Raw genomic sequence first — 18,645 nt, 5'->3', positions numbered from 1 at the left:
GTGAATGCTTTATGCAGTCAAATACAATAGTGTTTACTCCCATGTAATTGTACACAAATTACAGCCTTATTACCATTGAAGAAGACTAGATTTATACCCTACCCTTCTCTCTTAATCAGTCTCAGAGCGGCTTATAATTTCCTTTATGTTGGGACATAAATAGTGGAATGATTCTGTAACCTTCCTGCCCTATTCTTGTTTTCAGCAACAACTGTGTGTCAAAAAAATATAAAGCAATTTGTTCTTTGCCCCGGCTGCAGCAATCTTCAGAGCAGCTGCAGTTGGAACAAGCTTTGGCATTACTAAAAGACAACTTCTGAGGACCAGATAGTTTAATGGTAGGAAGGGCACCGCTGCAAGTTCTTCCTGCCCAGAAAGCTCAGAAGGCACTGGAAGAGGTCATAATCCCATGCACAATCAACATTGGAATAAGCCTCAATTAATTGGACACTTGAGCAAACATGCTGTAGCCAAATCTCTCCCATGTAGTCTTTTCCCTCTCTTCTCAGACTGATGCACGGGCTATTCATGATAGGCTTTGCAGCCACAAATGCAACACAATGGCAATTTTTTATAATAATAGTAATAAATTTATTTTTGTATCCCGCCCTCCCCCGCCAAAGGCAGGCTCAAAAGAAATTATGAGAATTATGATGAGGAATTTGAGCTACCATGTAAAGACTGCCTCAGAGAATCTCTGAATTTGTCAGACCTGTGTCCCAGCTGCAAAAGTCAAGGGGGCTGCAGTTCAGCAGTCATTCTCACTACAGAATATTGTATACTGTTAAGCAGCCCAGATCATACAGAGCAGTATAAATCTTATTGCATGAAGAACTGCTGCCCTCTGTTGAAAGGAAATAGAATAGCTTGATTTCCTGAGGTGAGCATGAAGTGAATAAAGCTGAATGTTGTTTCTTACAGTTGCTTTTGGTATGAGAGAAAAAAGGAGGAAACATTTATTGCATAAACAAAATGGGGTTGTATTTTTTGCTTTTGGCTCATCCCAAAATTGCTGGAAATATACCAGTGAGAGTTGGGTTGAATCTCTGATAACCTACAATGTGGCATCTGAATACCAGATACTGACAAAGAACTCATTGTCTAACTAGCTGTGAGATCTGGAAATAAGAGCTAACTATCATATTAAAAGGCTCTGAACCAATTGGGGTGGATGGATAAAGTCTCTAGTGTATAAGCTATTTCCTGTTGTGCTGTTTTTCTTGCAACTCAGAGACCACTGAATTTCTTCTCCATGGTAGTGGTCCATTTCCAGTTAATTGGAAAGCAAGGGGAATAAACCTCTACCATATAAAGCTTTGTCCAGAGAGGCCTTACTCTACATCCTGTATCAGTCCCTATCTTAAGATCTCATCAAGCTTCAAGGCAGGGCTCAGCACCAGTTGAAGGTCCGTCCCACCATGGCAAAGAAGTTCTCATTATGCTCACTGAAGTATGTGCAGAGTTGTTCCAGCAGTAGTTCATCTATAATAGGATGAGGTCGCCCTTTGGATTGGTCCAGGCAGTGCTGATGCCCTCTGGCCTGCAGGCAGTAGAAGCCCTTAGTTTGGTTGAAATAAAAGTTGTCTGGGCCTAGGTAAGGCTCCAATCCTAAGAAATGCTCTACTTGGCTCATTTCTGAGAGTGGCTCCCGGATCAGGCCACCTCCATCCACTATATGAATCTGGGTCCTGGGAAAGAATTCTAACCATCGAGCCAGGTACACAGCATAGAGGCTACGCTGCATGGCCTTATACTTGGTGTTGAGTTCTCGGCCGTTCTTCAAGAGGATCTGTTCCAAAGACTGGTAGGGCTTGTGCTGTGCCTTGCGGTTGTGGAGGATCTGAGTGTAGTCTGAAACCAGCCTTTCTACAGGGTCCCGGACAATAAGCAGGAGCTTCACAGAGCTGTCCATCGCATGGATCCTTTCTGGGGCCTTGAAGGAAGAGAAATAGCCTGGCGTCTTTTCTATAGTGATTTGCCCAGAGTGTGAAATCGGCATCTGTTGCCTGTACCAACCCAACCCCTTGTTGTAATTTTCATCTAGGTTAAAGAAATGCATTTCTGAATCAGCAGCTGCCACCTGAGGGTGCAGACTCAGCATTTCCAGTAGGGCTCTTGTGCCTCCTTTCCGTACCCCTATAATTATACTTTGGGGTAGGCATTGCTTCCAAACTTCACTTGGGAACTGAGAGTTGTTTCTTTCCCACTGAGGGTCCCCGCTATGATGGCTCCTTGTTTCCTCCTCTGTGTGAATTCCACATGTCTTCAGAAGTAACAGAAGCAGGCAGGCCTTTCCCATCTCTGACACTGTCTTGAGATAGGAAATGGCTGAATATGTGTTGATGTGGATTATGTGTGCCGCCTCTAGTGCAGATGTTCCATCTCTGTGCTTGTTTGCAAGAAGCTCTTCTCACTCTGCTGGATGTGGAAGACTTTCATAAAGTAAATTTTCCTACAGTCCACAGCTTCTTGGGGCTTTCCATCTTAGTGTTACAGTGAGTTCTTGCCAGAAGGGCATCCACTCATCAACAGCCTGGTTCACGACAGCTGTACCTGGAGAAAGAAGAATATTGTGAATGACTGTCACTTTGTTGGTCTTTCAAGCTTCCACAGAGAGAGAGAGAGAAATAGTTATTGGTGATCTGGAGTGGTAGCTGAAGCCAAGGGCTGATGGCTATCTGACGGTCTTGAACATTTCCCTAACCCCATTGCTTTGGAAATGAGTGCATTGTATAATTTATTGAATTTTTGAAATCTCTGTGTTAGTATTAACTATGAAATGGAAAGAAATGGACTGTCAAGGGTTAATGCCTAACAGAGTCTGAGAACCTTTGAATGTTGTCTGTTCAAACAGAATTCTGTGGAGAAAGTCAGTTAAGAAATGGCAGTTGGGCACTGACATTTGAAAAAGAGACAGTTAAACACTGACTGTGGACTGGGGAGGAGGCAAAAGGAGCGAAGTGAGAGGATCCCATTCAGACCAAAAAGGGAAATTGCTTCTAGTTAAGAGAAGGAACTCCTGTCCAACGAAAAGGGAGACAGTCTTTAAAAGAGGAGTGATCCCTTGTTTGGGTATATAGAAGAAGAGATTGGATTTATACCCTTCCCTTCCCTTGGCGTCTCAGAATAGCTTACAACTAGGGGTGTGCATTCGGTTCGTCTGAACCAAATCAACCGTTGATTCACCCCTGATCCGGCTGTATACGGAATTGCATACAGCCGAATCCAATTGGGGCCCATTATGCGGGAGCCGAGTATGGCTCCCCGTATACTTCCATATAGATATTCGGAAGTATACGGAAATCCATGGAAAAGGCGGGAATGGGGCTTCTGCAGCCTCAGGGGAGCTGCTTGCCTTTCCCGCCTTTGGTAGCCTTTTCCCGCCTCTCCCATAGCCTCCCTGGGATCAGGGAGGGGGGGGAGTGGGAAGAGGAGCCTCAGCAGCCAATCCAAAGCATGCATTTGCAAAATGCATTGCAAATGCATGCTTTGCAGGGCTGTTGTGTAGCTGATCCCCCAGCCATCAGCAACATTTTTGATCTTTCCTTACTCGGGTATCCAAGTAAGCACTGTTGTCTAGCCAATCACAGAGCAGTGCTATTTTTTGAAACTGTTATCTGTAGGGCCAGAGAACCTTTTTAAGGAGTCTGCCTGGCTGGACTCCTCCATTGCTGCTGTGTTGGTGTGTATTGGTGTGAGAGAGATTGTGCTGTGCTGGCCCTTGGCCTCAGCTGCTGCTGCTCTCTCTCAGCCTTACCAGACTTGCCTGGAGTAGAGAAGACGTCTAAAGTAAGACAGTCTTGGGGTTCTTGTTTTTATTTTAGTTGGTAAAAGGACTTTTAAAGACTCAGAGTCCCTTTACTTATCCAGATTTGGGTGGTGGGTAGCTTATTTGGGGTTAGGGTTAGGGGGTTCTGCTGGGGGAGGGGGCATGGGGTGGGGTTTTTTTGCCAATTTGCCCATATCTTACTTTAGTGAGAGGACTTTTAAAAGTGCAGTGTCCTTTTACTTTTCCTGATTTGGGTGGCTTGGATTTCTTGGGGTTAGGGTGAAGGGTTTTTTTGGGGGGGAAGGGGTGGTAAAGTTCCTGTATTGTTAAAACTTAAGTTTTTTACTGTTTTAAAAGGATTTTGTGTTTGATTTGCTGCTGCTGTGTTGTGCTGCTGTTGTTCCTTTTCTCTTCTGGTTCTGGTTCTTGGGGGGGGTGCTGTTTGGCCTAATTTTCATTGTTTAAAAGGCCACTTTTTTAACAGTTGAGTTTGTATTGGCCTTCTGTTTGGATCTATTCTCTATTGCTGCAGGTTTTGCATCCGCCTGTCCTGTTGTCCCCCTTTTCCTGGTTCTGGTTTTGGGGGGGGGGGGTGTTGTTGACTGATTTGGCCTGAGGTTTCTTATTGGTGAAAAGGCCACTTTTTTAACAGTTGAGTTTCTTGGCCTTCTCCTGTTGTCCCTTTTCCTGGTTCTGGTTTTTTTTTTGGGGGGGGGGGAGCTGTCACCTGGGTGAGAGACCCAGAACCAGCAGGCTTGTTGTACTTGGCCAGCTCTCCCTGTGTTGTTTGGGGCAGGGCTGGAGAGCTGGCATCTGTAGATTGTGTGTTCTGTGGCAGGGAAGCTGGCACCTGGATGAGAGACCCAGAACCAGCATGCTTGTTGTGCTTGGCCAGCTCTCCCCGTGTTGTTTGGGGCAGGGCTGGAGAGCTGGCATCTGTAGATTGTGTGTTCTGTGGCAGGGAAGCTGGCACCTGGGTGAGAGACCCAGAGCCAGCATGCTTGTTGTGCTTGGCCAGCTCTTCCCGCGTTCTTTGGGGCAGGGCTGGAGAGCTGGCATCTGGGTTTGCTGCAGCCTGGTCTGCAGAGCAGACATTGAGCAGATTGTGTTTTGTGTGGCAGGGTTCATAGAGTAGATAGATGTATATAGTGCATTTGGGTCCTATAGAGATTCTCTGGTGTGAAGTTAGGTTTGGCTTTGGGTGCCCCAGGAATTTTACCCCCTGGCCCAATCTTTTGGGGACTTGGGGGGGTTGTAGGGGAGAGTCCCTTGCAGGTCCCCTGCAAATTTGGGGGCTCTCCCTCAAACCCCCTCCCCTCCAGGCGGCTTCAAATATACCCTATTTGCCATTGATTTCAGTAGCCCATAGGGTATGATGGGGCTGTATATTCAGAAATAGCCATGCATCTACCGTATATACGGCTATTCCAACTACGGAATTCAGAAATATACGGGATTCCGTATTCCCCCCCCCGCCCCCCCGTATATTTCCGAATCCGTGTACTACCGAATTTTTTTTTTGCACATCCCTACTTACAACCTCCTTCCCCTCCTCTCCACACAACAAACACCCTGTGAGGTAGATGGAGCTGAGAGTTCTTTTGAGAACTACACTTGAGAAAACAGCTCTGAGAGAATGGTGAGTAACCCAAGGTCACCCAACAGCTGCATGTGGAGGAATGGGGAATCAAGCCCAGTTCCCCAAATTAGAGTCTGTGCTTCTAACCACAACACCAAACTGACAAAAATTTTGCGAACTTGGTTTTATGTTCCTTGTAGACTTTAAGAATTAGTGGAACTCAGAAATCTATGCTTGAGTGTTTAAGCAGAAACTGAAAAGAAAGCCTCTCTACTCAGTTTTAAAGGCCTTTTTGAGTAGCAGAAACACTTGTTGGCAACAAATTATATGAAGTTAGTGTGATTACAAAGTTACCTCAGTTTTATTATTGGTTCACCTCATATGTCCTACCACGGATTCCACCTAACCTTTTCTCCCTTTAACTTAAAATGAAACATTTTGTTTATTTTGAACTTTCAAAAGCCTCTTGTGTGCCATTTCAGAAATTGAATATAAGAAGGTGATTGTGTCTCTTCCCTCCGTTCCCTGGTTATATTAAAGTGACTGGGTGGGACAGCCATAGACAAACAAATAAGAATATTATAGATATAGGAAATGCTTGGCAAGAAAGCAAGAAAAAAGGAAAAAACTTATGTGTGAGGGAGGGAAGAGGGCGAGATCACCACAGTAACAATTTGAACAATGTACTCTATGTCAAAAGAATAAACAGACTAGATCACATTTAAAAAGCAGTTGTGCATACCAGTACATATACAAAAGGTGCAAAGCCTAGAAATCTATCCAATTCTGAGTAAGTGTTTACATGCTGTTCAAAGGCTGAATGCATAGCTGGGCACCAGGAATGTGTGAGTTGTGGGAGGGTGTGTGTGTGGCAAGTGCTGAAACATCATTTTTCAAGTGCTCACATCATCTTCACTGCAGTGAAGCAGGGCCAATCAACCTGATCTCAAATCCCAGAGATCTTCATGTGTGAGCAGGTGACCCATAACATATTTTGGGCCCAAGCTGTTCAACTCCTAAAGAGCATTTTGAAATGGACATGAAAGCTGACTTGAGAAGCTATGTACACACTGCACGTTTAGCTTCCCTGACCAGACTCTGGTTAGAATCCTATGGAGTAGTTCTCTCAACCATCCTAAAAGGCAGCCCTCATACAGGGGTCTAACCTTTTCCCAAAGCTTTTCCCATGAATGTTGAAGTTGGGAAACCAGCCTTAACTGCTAAAAGGTACTCAGGGCCATCTGCTCATCCATCAGCAGAGATGAGTCTAGCAATACTCCCATGCTACTAGTTTAGGTCCCCTCTAGAAAAGGTTAAGCAGGGTCAGCCCTGGCTAGTATCTGGATGGAAGACCTCCAAGGAATACCAGGGTTGTGACACAGAAGCAGGCAACGGCAAGCCACTTCTAAATGTCTCTTGTCTTGAAAACCTTATGGGGGTTGCCATTAGTCCACTGTGACTTGACAGCACTTTCCACCGCCACCGGAAAATATTATACATTATTGCTGAACTGGATTTTCCCAAATCTCATTAATCTTGTCTGAATTAAATAATTGATCTGCATCCAGGCCCAGACTGACCCCCAAGCACCAGTTCAGGTTTCCACCATTTCCCAGAAAGGAATCTTGGTTGTCAGCATATTGATGAAGTTCCAGAGCCCCTGATGACTCAGTGATTCCATGTAGATGCTACACGGCATAGGAAACCAGAGGAAACAATATGTCACTATGGCCAACCAATGGAGCAGCAGTGACCCAACACTCCCTTCTGAGTCTTACTTTCTAGAAAGAAGCAGGGCTGCTATGCCTCCTAAACAGGGATGCAGCCAGAAAATTTTGGGTGGTGGGGCATTGAGAAATCCTATGGGACAGGGGAGCCAGTTAAAAGAAAGAAAGAGAAATAAGAGAGCTGGAAGCTGCTGACAGAACAACTCCCCTGCCTGCAGCCTGCAGAAGAGGACTTGCCTTCAAAGGGGTGGAAGGCTGCCATCTGCTCCTCCCCATAAGCTGCCCTCATGAATCTTCTGGCTTCCTCATCTACATGAATCAGGAAGGGGGGGGGGTGGAATCTCTGACTCTTTCTTTTGCATTTTGCAATTTAATTTTATTTTTTGCAACTTAATTTTATTCTGCATTGTAAAAAAACCTATTTATTTCCTGCTCGGAAAAAAATAAAAGAAGACTGAAGCCTGGGATATCCTGACTGCTTGGGAAAATTGTGGAAACCTTGTGCACATCTTACATTTTTAAAACATTCTTTATATATTTTAATGTTTTTTATTTTTCAGTTGTCCATGGGGGCATTGCTCCCAAATGCCCCCCTGGCCATGGGCCTGCTCACAACCCCATCTTGGCCGGACACTCAGAAGAATACCCAGATCAGTGGTGCAGAAACTAGAAACAAGAGGAACACTGTCCACCTGTTAGCTGGCCAGCACAAATAATGCAGATTTCAAATATCTACGCATAAAGTTACATTATGCTGCCTCAGGCTGTTAGTCTAGCAAGGTCAGTATTGTCTGTTCTGACTGGCAGCAGCTCTCCAGGGTCTCAGGTAGAGCCTTCCACATCACCTGCTAGTCATCAGATCAGAGTAATCCAGCCAATGCTTGTCCCTTACGTAGTTTGGAAGCCAACTTAAAAGGGATCCAGAAATACCTGGAGCTAAAATGTCATCTCTCTTGGCCATTAGATAAATTTGTAGCAGTTAGGTTTTTTAGCAGCTAATACACCTTTGAAACTATGTTGGGTCTGATCTACACGTGTTGCGCAATCAGCATCCTGCTATGGTACAGTGCACTGTTCCACTTTATACTATGGGTGGGATGCCTTTTTAAAAGTGTTGTCCCATAGGAGGGGAAATCCCTCCCCACCCTAAGCACATCAAGTAGCTGGTAGTCCAACCTACTGATTGCTGTGCTGATTTTCTATTAGGAGGGAAGTTTTTTGCTTGTTTTTATATAAGCAAGTTCTCAAAAGATGTGCTTCCCTAACTGCTGCATCCATTCTGCCACCTCAGAGTCAGGACTCTGTACCTGATTTGTACCACTCTCTACTACACGGGGAAACCAGGCTTAAGATGGGGCTGCTGCCATATCACATGGCAGCAAATCACATATGTTTATAATGCATTTTGTGAATAACTGCTCTTTCACAAGTCGTTAATAACAATAAGGCATTACTAATTTTTTGCCATTCCATAAGCTGACCTGGCCAGCGTGAAGATACAACTGCTGGTGACCAAGACAAATTCTGAAAATTTGGAAGGTGGCAGAGAATAGAGAGAAATTCCACACAAAGTATTTGGAAAACGCATCATTCTGCTGGGAAGGAGCATGGTTCACCAGAACTCCTGGCCCAGGGGAGGACAAATATTTCAGCCTGGAGGGGACAGCTTTATGTCTGTGTTAAAGGGCTCTGAGCTGGATGCCAGCTCTTCCAGTTTATAGTGGTGCTTTATTCTACACAGGAATAGAATCTGAATCTGTGGGTCAGGGTTTGGAAAAGATGGTTTATGGATTAATAAATTGAGAAAGGAAAGGCCATTCACTTATAATACTGCATTCTTGGGGACAGTGGTAGATTAAAGCTTAAGAACTACTACACCACCTAATGTAAAATTCTTGGGATGCTGATTTTGGTGGATTTTTTCTTCTTTTTCTGTCCACCCTGCTGCCCTTGGGTTTCATTGCAGCATACAGACAGCTGCGCCTACAGCCAAGGTGAGCTTTGCCATGAGGCAACAGTTGCAACTTGAGATCTTTTATCAGTGTTTATGTTTCTGTCTTTTATTCTGAGCACAGAATTTAGGTGATGGAAGAGCAGAATGGGGATGAGGTGTGGTAAAGGAATAAAGTAGAAAATAACATGTGCTAAGTTTCTTGCACAGGCAATCCGCTCTCCACAGCAGGCAGTTCAACAAGCCTAGTGCTTATTGCACAACCATTTCAGTTGAATGACTGTTGCCCAGCACCAACAGTGAAACTTGGTGTGTAACTGGCATCTCCTTGGCTCACTGAGCCACCCATTGCTGCAGCTGGGTGGTGTCCCCTGCTGCTTTTCCAGAGAGGAGAACAGTTGTAAGAATGTCAGTGTTGCTATGGTGACACACTCATGCTCAGGCCAGCAGGTCTCCTGAACCATCCTGGAGTGACTCCTGCAGGATGGTCCCATGTGAAATTCATGCACAGGCACCATCTCAGAGATGCCACACACACACAAACACTTCAGGGCAACAGGAGGCTGTATCTGGCTGGAAATTAAGGGGCAAACAAAATAAAGATTCCCCTCCCCATTTACTAGACCTAAGTTGCATGCCAAATTTGCTGCCAAATTTACCCACCTTTCCCTCAAACCAGCATTGCAAATTATGTACCAATAGAAGGACTACATAAGGTTGCTGCTGTGAGCTGATCCAGTCATAATGTCCTCCTCTCTCTCTCCCCACTCCTGCTCCTGTTATTAATGCCCCTTTCCTTTTCTTCCTGCTAAACAAGACTCCAGAGGCCAAAGCCTAGGAGTCTTGCTCTGGGGGTCTGACTAAATTCCTCTCCCGGGACCAGCATGGCGTCACTCAGTGCCACACCGATGCTCTAAACAGTTGACAAACTCTGCGGCAATCCTCTGGGGCTCTTGCATTTCCACGTTAATGCTTTCTCTGAGTTCCGGCAAATTTCACACTGCAGCTGCTAAGATAAGGGGAAGGGGGAAAAGAGAGTTCTTGGATTTTTCTCAACGGAATGCAGAATTACAACTCAGAGAGGCTAATTACTGTGGAGCACGGCCCACTGGAAAAATGCAGCTCTTCCTTTCGATTAGGGATCAGATGGGAGCGCTTTCCAGGTAAATTGCACCCCTGACTTACAACTAGCTGTCTGCCCTGAACAACACCCAGAATCCACACGTCAAGGTAGCCTCCTCACCAGGGCTTCTTTTGTAGAAAAAGCTCAGCAGGAACTCATTTGCATATTAGGCCACACCCCAGTGTTACCATTGTTTCACACAGGGCTTTTTGGGTAGAAAAGGCCCAGCAGGAAATCATTTGCATGTTAGGCCACACCCCTGATGCCAAGCCAGCCGGAACTGCGTTCCTGCTCTTCATGTTGCCTTGTGGCTAGGTCTCCTGTGGCTGCCAGAATGAGCACAATCCACCATCCAGAGCCTGTGTCAGCTCAACTGTGCTTACTGCCATGATCTGTCTCAGTTGGTGGCTGGGGTGGGTACTGAGGCTAGTCACTGGTGGGGCTTGGCTTTTGCTAAAAGTTGTTTTCATTAAGACCTGCTTTGTTATAATGAGACGGATTCATCAGGGGATGCTTGCCACTTCCTAACACTTGCTAATGATGGGGTATGACACGTTTGGGGGTCCCAGGGGTGGGAAGCAGGAGTAGAGGCTGTCACTGAGGTAACAGGAGATGCAAGGGATGCAGGACAGGTCTCTGGGAGTGGAGAATGTAGTTGAGGAAAAACATAGCTGATGATAGAAACGTGGCACTGCTAGGCATGTGGGGTCTTGAGAAAATAAAAGAGATTTTTAAAAATAAGATTTCTAGGTCAGGGTTAGGAGTATGGCAAGCTGTCTTGATGGACAGGGAGGAAAAAGCTGTAAGGCAAAAGCGTCAAAATGCCAGAAGCTCTAAATGCTGTGCAACAAAACTGGAAAAAGGAGGGGGGGTCCAGATGTGAAAGGGGACAAGAGTTCATTTGCTTTTAAAAGATGCATAGAAGTTCAGCAAGAGTTCCATGACAAACAGAACCTGCCAAGATTCTGTCCCCTGCACAACCTTTAAAAGCAGAGGCCTCATCCTCCTACACATCTGATCATCCTGGAGTGACAGAAGTAAAATACAGAGCTTTAAAGGTAAAACTGAGATAGGTAACTGGCAGCCTGGGAGCCCAGTCTGGCCTTGGAGTGCTTTCCATCTGGTGTCCATGTTATGTACCATAGTTGAGTCCAGCACAGCCCTCCCCCCCACATTCCCAGGAACTACTTTCACTGTCTGTCCCATGCACCCGCTGTTGGCAGCACTCACAGGCAACTGGACTCTGCCCCTTCTCAGCAGCTCATCCTGAATAGGAGTAAAAACCAGGAAGCTGGAGTCTCCTTTTCTTATGGGGACAAGGCTCAAAGAGCCCTTTGCACATCCCTGGATGGAGCCATTGCTGGCTTTTCAGCCTTTTCCATCTGGAGCAATAGTTGCAGTGTTGGACATGTGTGAGGAGGTGACTTTACATTGACAGAACAGGAGGAGAAGAGAGGGGTTCAGAACAGATCAATATCTATGGCATGTTTACTGGGTGTGAACAGGAGATTGTTTCTATTCTGCCTACATCAGCTTGTGGCAGAGACTGCTGTTTTTATACCATACACAGAAAGGAAGTGTTGAAGAGAAACCTGCAGTTGAGTCTACTTGTGGATTTTACACATCAGATTAGCATCTGGATTTGGAGCAATATAAGAGCTGCTTTATTCAAACAAAATGCTATCATTCCTTCAAAAAAAAAATCTAATTTCAAGATTCTCAGTGTGCTTGTTTTTGTTCTATAAACACAGAGATAAATATATTTAATGCTTAATATGCCCCCATTTGTGAATAAATCCAGATATTGGAGCCATGAACAGATCAGACAGATTTTTCCACAAACCTGAGAAATTCCCCAGGGTAGAAAAATCTGAAATTAAAAAAAAGATCAAAAATTGGGGAACTACCCCTCCCCTAAATAATAGAGGCAGCTCCTGTCACTTTAAGAAACAAACGCTATCTCAGTGGCCATTGTAGTCATATTGCCAGCCTTCAAGACTTCATTTATGTCAGTAAAAGGCAGGGGGAGGACATAGCCTGTTTTAACCTTTGAAGAAGGACTCATTAGGACCAGGCCTTCCAGCAACCACAAGGCTTAGCATGCAGGTATCAGTTTCAGTCCTGTCAAAAAGAGACCTCTAGGCATGACCCAGCCAAACTTAAGCACATAAGTTCCACTGAGTACAATGGAACTTGTAGTCAGGCTATTGTGCAGCATCTGTTCAGTTCAAGTAAATGTGCAGGAAAACTTCTTGTCATGCCCTAATGGGAAGAGGACCTCTTGGCTTTTCTGCCTAAGTCACCCAGGGTGCCAACTTCTTCTACCAGCCCTTGCTCCAGCACCTTTTATACCTGCTTTGTCTACAGATGCTTGGAGATTATCTTTTCCCCCTTTATACCAGGAAAACCATCTTTTGTAGATCAAGCAGATGTTGAAGCAGAGTGGCAGGTCAGAGCATCCCCCCCATTGGTGTTGGCCTTCTAATGGCAAACAAATACATTGGCCCAGCAATGAGTCCCCTTTTGAACGCAGGAGGAATGGGCCCCACCTCTTGGGGAGGGGGGTCTACCTTCATGAAACTTTGAAAACAAAACAAAAAAGTTTTATCTGGGATTCTGAATTAGGCAATGAGAATGACTCTGCCGAGGGTGGGGGAGGGGGGTATGGAAATTGCCTTTGCAATTACTGTAAGGATGAAGGGATCAGAAAGGTCAACACTGGACCCAATTTGCCTCCCTCATCTCTATTTCAAAGACTAGTTCTCAGCTAGTTCCTCTGTGCTCTGGGACATGATTTCATTACAAGGAATTATGGTTATTATTTCCTAGAGTTGAATATATTGAACACAAAGCTCTCGCTTACAGATATTATCTAGAGATGAGATACACAAAGGAAGGGCAAGAGTAGAAGAAACAAACAGAAGAAATATATGAGATTAGTTAGAGGAAGAAATAAAAATTTAAAATAGTATGTCAGAAAGAAGCCAGATTTCAGGAGTTAAAAAAATCCCAAAATTTAAGTAGCAGCAAAAGAAAACAGATGCAGCCAGGGGACAGAGGATAGAAACTGAGTCACTGGGAAAATGTGGACAGATAAGGGAGAAAGAGTGAGTGAAGACCTAGGAAAGTCAATAGAAGACATTTAAATAAGATACAAGAAAATAAAAGGAAACAATACAAATACAGGCCAACTTTAATCAGGACTAGTACCTCTGTCTTCTGCTTCACACTCAGATGCCAAAAACCATGCCTGTCTAAAGATTACAAGCTTCCATAGCAGGTGCAGTTCAGTTCCCACCAATGCCAACATTGAACTCTGCACATGGCAAATGGCACTCAGACATCACTCTGTGCCATTGCCTCCATGTCTACCACTTATGATGACTACAAATTCAGCTCCAAATCCTTACCTGTCAAATTGCAGGGCTCCAAAATCAGCAACAGTCTAGACAAGCCACTATGCTTTCCCCAGCTGTTTTGCCTGGTGCCAGCGTCTTTGTACCGCTTCTCCTGCCCGCCCACAAGCACATGGTGCTCTCTAAGCAGTAAGTAATCCTTGTCCTACCCTCCCTCTGTGGAGAGAGAGAGAGATTATTGCAGTCTTCAGGGGAAGGTGCTGGAGAGAACAACAAGGTACGAGATGCTCTGAGTCATCAAAGCACAAAGGGTGGAAAAGGGTGAACGAGGTGAATCCAGACAAGTGAATTTGTCAGAGATTGGGGAGAAGGACAGGACAGATCAGTCACAGGCAGTAATGGATGGAACCTGGTGGTACTTCAGATAACTTACAGCGTTGGGTTTGAATCTCATTTAGCCACAGCCCGAGTATACTGTTTCTGTTTGTAGTTCTTGGCTCCTTATTCTCCAGTCCCAGCACAAATATCAGTGATTAAACAATGCAGCCAAATGGAATTTCAGGAGGCAGCCCACTTTGGAGCACCATGCAAAAAAAAAAAAAAAGGTTTGGGGCTTTACACCAGGCATCATGGCCCTTTGTGGAGCACACTGTCCTTATCCCAAGAATGCATGAGCTGGTGGTCAAAAGTTTAGTTTAGGGTGCAGAGCTGTTTCACTGTCAATAATATTTGTGGTCAGTTTTGAGAGAGAGGGAGGAGGGAAACCAAGCTAACCTCATCCATATTAGAAAATACATTGATCTGATAATCTCAACAACCCGACTATGGTATTTTTAGTTTATTTTTTTATTTGCCCTTCCTCCACAAACTCCAGTATCAGACATAGGTCCATCCTTAGTTTTATCCTCACGACAACCTTGTAAGTTAGGCTAAACTGAGAGAAAGCTGCTGGTGCACTGAGCTTCCTGGTAGGTTGAGGATTTGAATCTGGGTCTTCCTGTGCTAAATCCAACAACATTCTATCTCACATTAGTTATTAGTTTAGGATGCAAATCTGATCTACTTTACAAGATTCTTGTGAAAATTATTGAGATGGTGCAGGTAACTAAACAGGAAGCATTAATAATAACATAAGAGACGCCATGTTGGATCAGGCCCATGGCCCATCCAGTCCAACACTCTGTGTCACAAAGTGGCCAAAAGAACCAGGTACCATTAGGAGGTCCATCAGTGGGACCAGGACACTAGAAGCCCTCCCACTGTGCCCCCCCAAGTACCAATATTGCCTTGACCTGCGCTGGAGGGCCCAGGCTGACCCAATCTTGTCAGATCTTAGAAGCTAAGCAGGAATTGACCCTGGTTATTACTTGGATGGGAGACCACCAAGGAAGTCCAAGATCACTACACAGAGCAGGCAATGGCAAACCAAGTCTGAACATCTCTTCCTTGAAAACTCTACAGCAGGGGTGGCCAACACTAGCTCTCCAGATGTTTACAACTCCCATCAGTCCCAGCCATCAGCCATTTTGGCTGGGGCTGATGGGAGTTGTAGGCAAAAAACATCCGGAGAGTTACCGTTGGCCACCCCTGCTCTACAGGGTTGCCATAAGTTGGGCACAACTTGATGACACTTTCCACCACTACAAATAAAATTAAAAAGACAGTGCTACAGTCAAACATGCAAAACTAAACTGTGTTAAGAATTCCTTTAAGGGCTATTCAGGATTAAGCTCTTTACTCCTCAATACCCACCTGCCTGATCAATTTGTGGGCTGACAAAGGAGAGTTGGGCTATGTCCTAATGACCCACAAAGCAGCTTGTGCAGGAGAATTTCCCAGTGGATTTTGGCCCCTCTTCCTGGGAGGGGGGATTTTCTGCCTAAGGCATCAAATTGTCTTGGGAGAAGCATCATGAAGATGTTAGCAGCAGGTTCAACCATAGTTCATAAACTACTGACCTCAAACTCACCCTCCCAGAGGTGCTGACATTTCAGCAGAAGAGTGCTAAATAATTCAAGAAAAAAATGATGTAAAAATTAGTGTCACAAAGATATAATCTGGGTATTCACATGGAACTTCTGCCCCTCCCCATTCTTGTATTTTCAGCTGATTCCCTTAAGTAGTCTACTTTTGACCGCCCCTTATGCTTTCATTGCGGACTTGGGGGCATGTATTATCTTTAAAAGCATAATCTACAGGCCTAGGATATGTCCAACAATGGACCATCATATGATTCAGGAAACCCACAAGCAGGTGAAGAAGGTGATGTTTAGCAGGTGTTCAGAGCTATCCTACCTCTGAACGTGGAGGTTCCATTTAGCTGTTATGGCTGAATACTGTTGCTGTTGAAAACAGTCCTCTAAAACGTGCTTGGAGCCATCCAAACCAGTAACCATCACCATCTTGTGGCCATGAGTTCTGTTAGATGATCATGCAATGACATACTTTCTTTATCTAAATTTACAACTAATCAGTTTCATTGAGGGACCCTGGGTTCAAGAATTATGAAAAAGTTAGAAAGAAATCTCTCTGTCCTGTTTATGATTTTATAGGCCTCTATTGTTTTTCCACTGTAACATCAGATGAGGTTTGTAGGGTCACCACCTTCATCTTGGGAGATTCCTGGATATTTGGGGAGGGAAGGGATGTGATCTTATGGTACATCATAGATTTTGCAACCCCAAAGCTGCCATTTCTTCCAGGTGAACTGATCTTTGAATCATAGAGATAAATTGTAATTCTAGGAGAAATTCCAGATCCGACCTGGAAGTTGGTAACTTTATTTGTGGGACAGGAACTTTGACCACAAGAAGTGAGGATACAACTAATCTTATTGGTCATAAAGATGTAAAAGAGTACAAAGAATAGAGGAAAGCTAATCTCCCCTTTTGATTACATACAGATACACCCCAGGGACCCCGGATGACTGGTTATTTTCCCTTTAGATGGAAGCCAGACCAAGACCCTTTTTGTTGGGTCCAGAGTAAAGCCACACAGATGTTTTTGACAGACTATATTGGGACACTATCAATCAAACACAGGCAATCTTTGCTAATTGCTGATGAAACATTACCTTCTCAGTACCTATGGCACCACACACCACAGGATTTTTTTTTGCTTAGTTCCTTTGTTCTCTGAAAGACTGTTTTCAAGTCACCGATCCCCAACACTGAATTGAAAAGCCTCACACTCTTATACTTTCCCCACAAGAAAGGGGCTTCAACCAGTGTGCCCTCTAAGCTGAGTAGCGTAAGCTAGCTCACAGATTTTTAGCCTCCAGCTCACACATTTTTGTCTTAGCTCAGGGAGGATGACCCCAGAGTGCAATCTATGCAGCAGCTCTCAACTTTAATGCCAGTAGCTCACAAAGTAGAATTTTTGCTCACAAGACTTTGCAGTTTAGAGGGAACATTGGCTCCAATCCTTTGATCATTCAGGTCGCCTTGTTTTGCACCCCTTCAGGCTTTGTAATTCTTGGGGAGGGGCAACCAGAATGATACACACAGTACACAGGAAGTATACTGTTTATAAAAAGGCACTGCAATGCTGGCCCTTTTATTTTCAGTTCTTGCCTTTGCAAGAAAGCACCCTCTGCTGCTTCCCCGTTATTACAAAGCTCAGCTGTCCTGTGTCTAAAAACACACAGACATCCTCCTTGTGGGGCAGCCCCTTCCGCTTGGCTGACCCACTTGTTCTGCTTCTTCGCAGAGAACCGAAAGGAAGGCAAACAGACAGACAAAAAGCAGGGTCAAGGGTGGAGACTTGGTGTCAGATGCCAGTTGAAGTGGCAGGCTTGCTCCACATAGACACACCTTAATCATACAAGGCTGGTTCAGACATGCATATATCACTTGACCATAATTCCAGAGGAGAAGCCTGGTTAGTTTGGAGCAGCAGAGTGAGACAGGAGTCCAGTGACACTCTAAAAACTAACACAATTTACTGCAGTATGACTCAGAGCTTGCTTCATCTTGATGGCTGCAACATGCCATGTTGACTTGTCTGTGAACACCACTGCTGGGCCCTGGCATGCCCAGGCAGACCTTTCACATACACCCCCCTCCCAACATGATGCATAACAGTGGAATCAGCTGACATGGTCAGTTACTAGCAAACAATTATCAGTGCAATCACAAAGACAGAGCCAACAGGGTATAATAGAACACTGGATGAGAACTTGGGAGGGCTGGGATTTGAACGTCCACTTTTCTATGGAAGCTTCAGGTGACCTTGGATTCATCCTGCTCTTTCAGCCTGACAGATCTCACAGAGCTGTAGTTTTGCCAGGATGGATGTGGAGAAGGGGAGAACACTGTGAATGGGCACTTTTGAATCCCCAATAGGGAGAAAAGGGGGATGTATATCAAAATATATACAATTAGATTTACATCCTTCTACCCCTTGACTTCAGTGAAACTGAAAGGTTAGCTCTGCTTAGAACTGCACTGTAAGTCTTGTATATACATGTGTAAATTGACTATTGATGACTGGAACATCAAGCATGTGCTAATGTGAGACCCAGCACCACATACTGATTTTCCACACTGTTTCCATGACAGTGCTTTCCAATGGCATCATCTCATAGATCTGACATTGGATGTAATCAAGACAGCTAATTTGGTGTAGTGCTTAAGCAGTGGACTCTTAATCTGGAGAATGGGTATCCTACTCCTCTATGCAGCTGCTGGGTGACATTGGGTTAGTCACAGATCTCTCAGAGCTCTCTCAGCCCCACCTACCTCACAGGGTGTCTATTGCGGGAAGACAAAGGGAAGGAGATTGTAAGTTGCTCTGAGATGCCAACTGAAGGGCGGGGTATAAATCCAATCTTTTCTTCTTCCATACAGGTGTGTGAATGAGACCACCATGACTGAACCAGAAACAGAGACATATTGTGTGAATGCTTTCCGCCACCTGATACAGGTAGATCTTATTGATGTAATTATGTTTGTTTTTATTTATGTAATTATAGAAATACCTTAACCTGGGTAGCCCAGGATAGACCAATCTTGTTAGATCTTGGAAGCTAAGTGGGATGGGCCCTGGAAAGTATTTGGATGGGAGACCTCCAAGGAATACCAGGCTCATAAAGTGGAGGCAGGCAATGGCAAACCACCTCTGAACATCTCTTGCCTTAAAA

At 44.7% G+C, this 18,645-nt stretch overlaps 1 protein-coding gene across 1 annotated transcript; it reads right to left on the bottom strand.

The window, feature by feature from the left end:
* Window positions 1-1,175: 1,175 nt before the first annotated feature.
* LOC132580191 (heparan sulfate glucosamine 3-O-sulfotransferase 1-like) lies at window positions 1,176-2,439 on the bottom strand. The gene has a single exon (XM_060250881.1). The coding sequence runs from the start codon at window positions 2,297-2,299 to the stop codon at window positions 1,391-1,393; it is 909 nt and encodes a 302-aa protein (XP_060106864.1). The 5' UTR covers window positions 2,300-2,439; the 3' UTR covers window positions 1,176-1,390.
* Window positions 2,440-18,645: the final 16,206 nt, after the last annotated feature.

Source organism: Heteronotia binoei, chromosome 12 (genome assembly GCF_032191835.1).
Source record: "Heteronotia binoei isolate CCM8104 ecotype False Entrance Well chromosome 12, APGP_CSIRO_Hbin_v1, whole genome shotgun sequence".
Classification (NCBI taxonomy): domain Eukaryota; kingdom Metazoa; phylum Chordata; class Lepidosauria; order Squamata; family Gekkonidae; genus Heteronotia; species Heteronotia binoei.
This window is presented reverse-complemented; position numbering and strand designations above follow the sequence as displayed.

Excerpts from the sequence above, each read along its gene's own strand:
- LOC132580191 (XM_060250881.1), bottom strand. The coding sequence starts at position 2,299 with ATGGGAAAGGCCTGCCTGCTTCTGTTACTTCTGAAGACATGTGGAATT.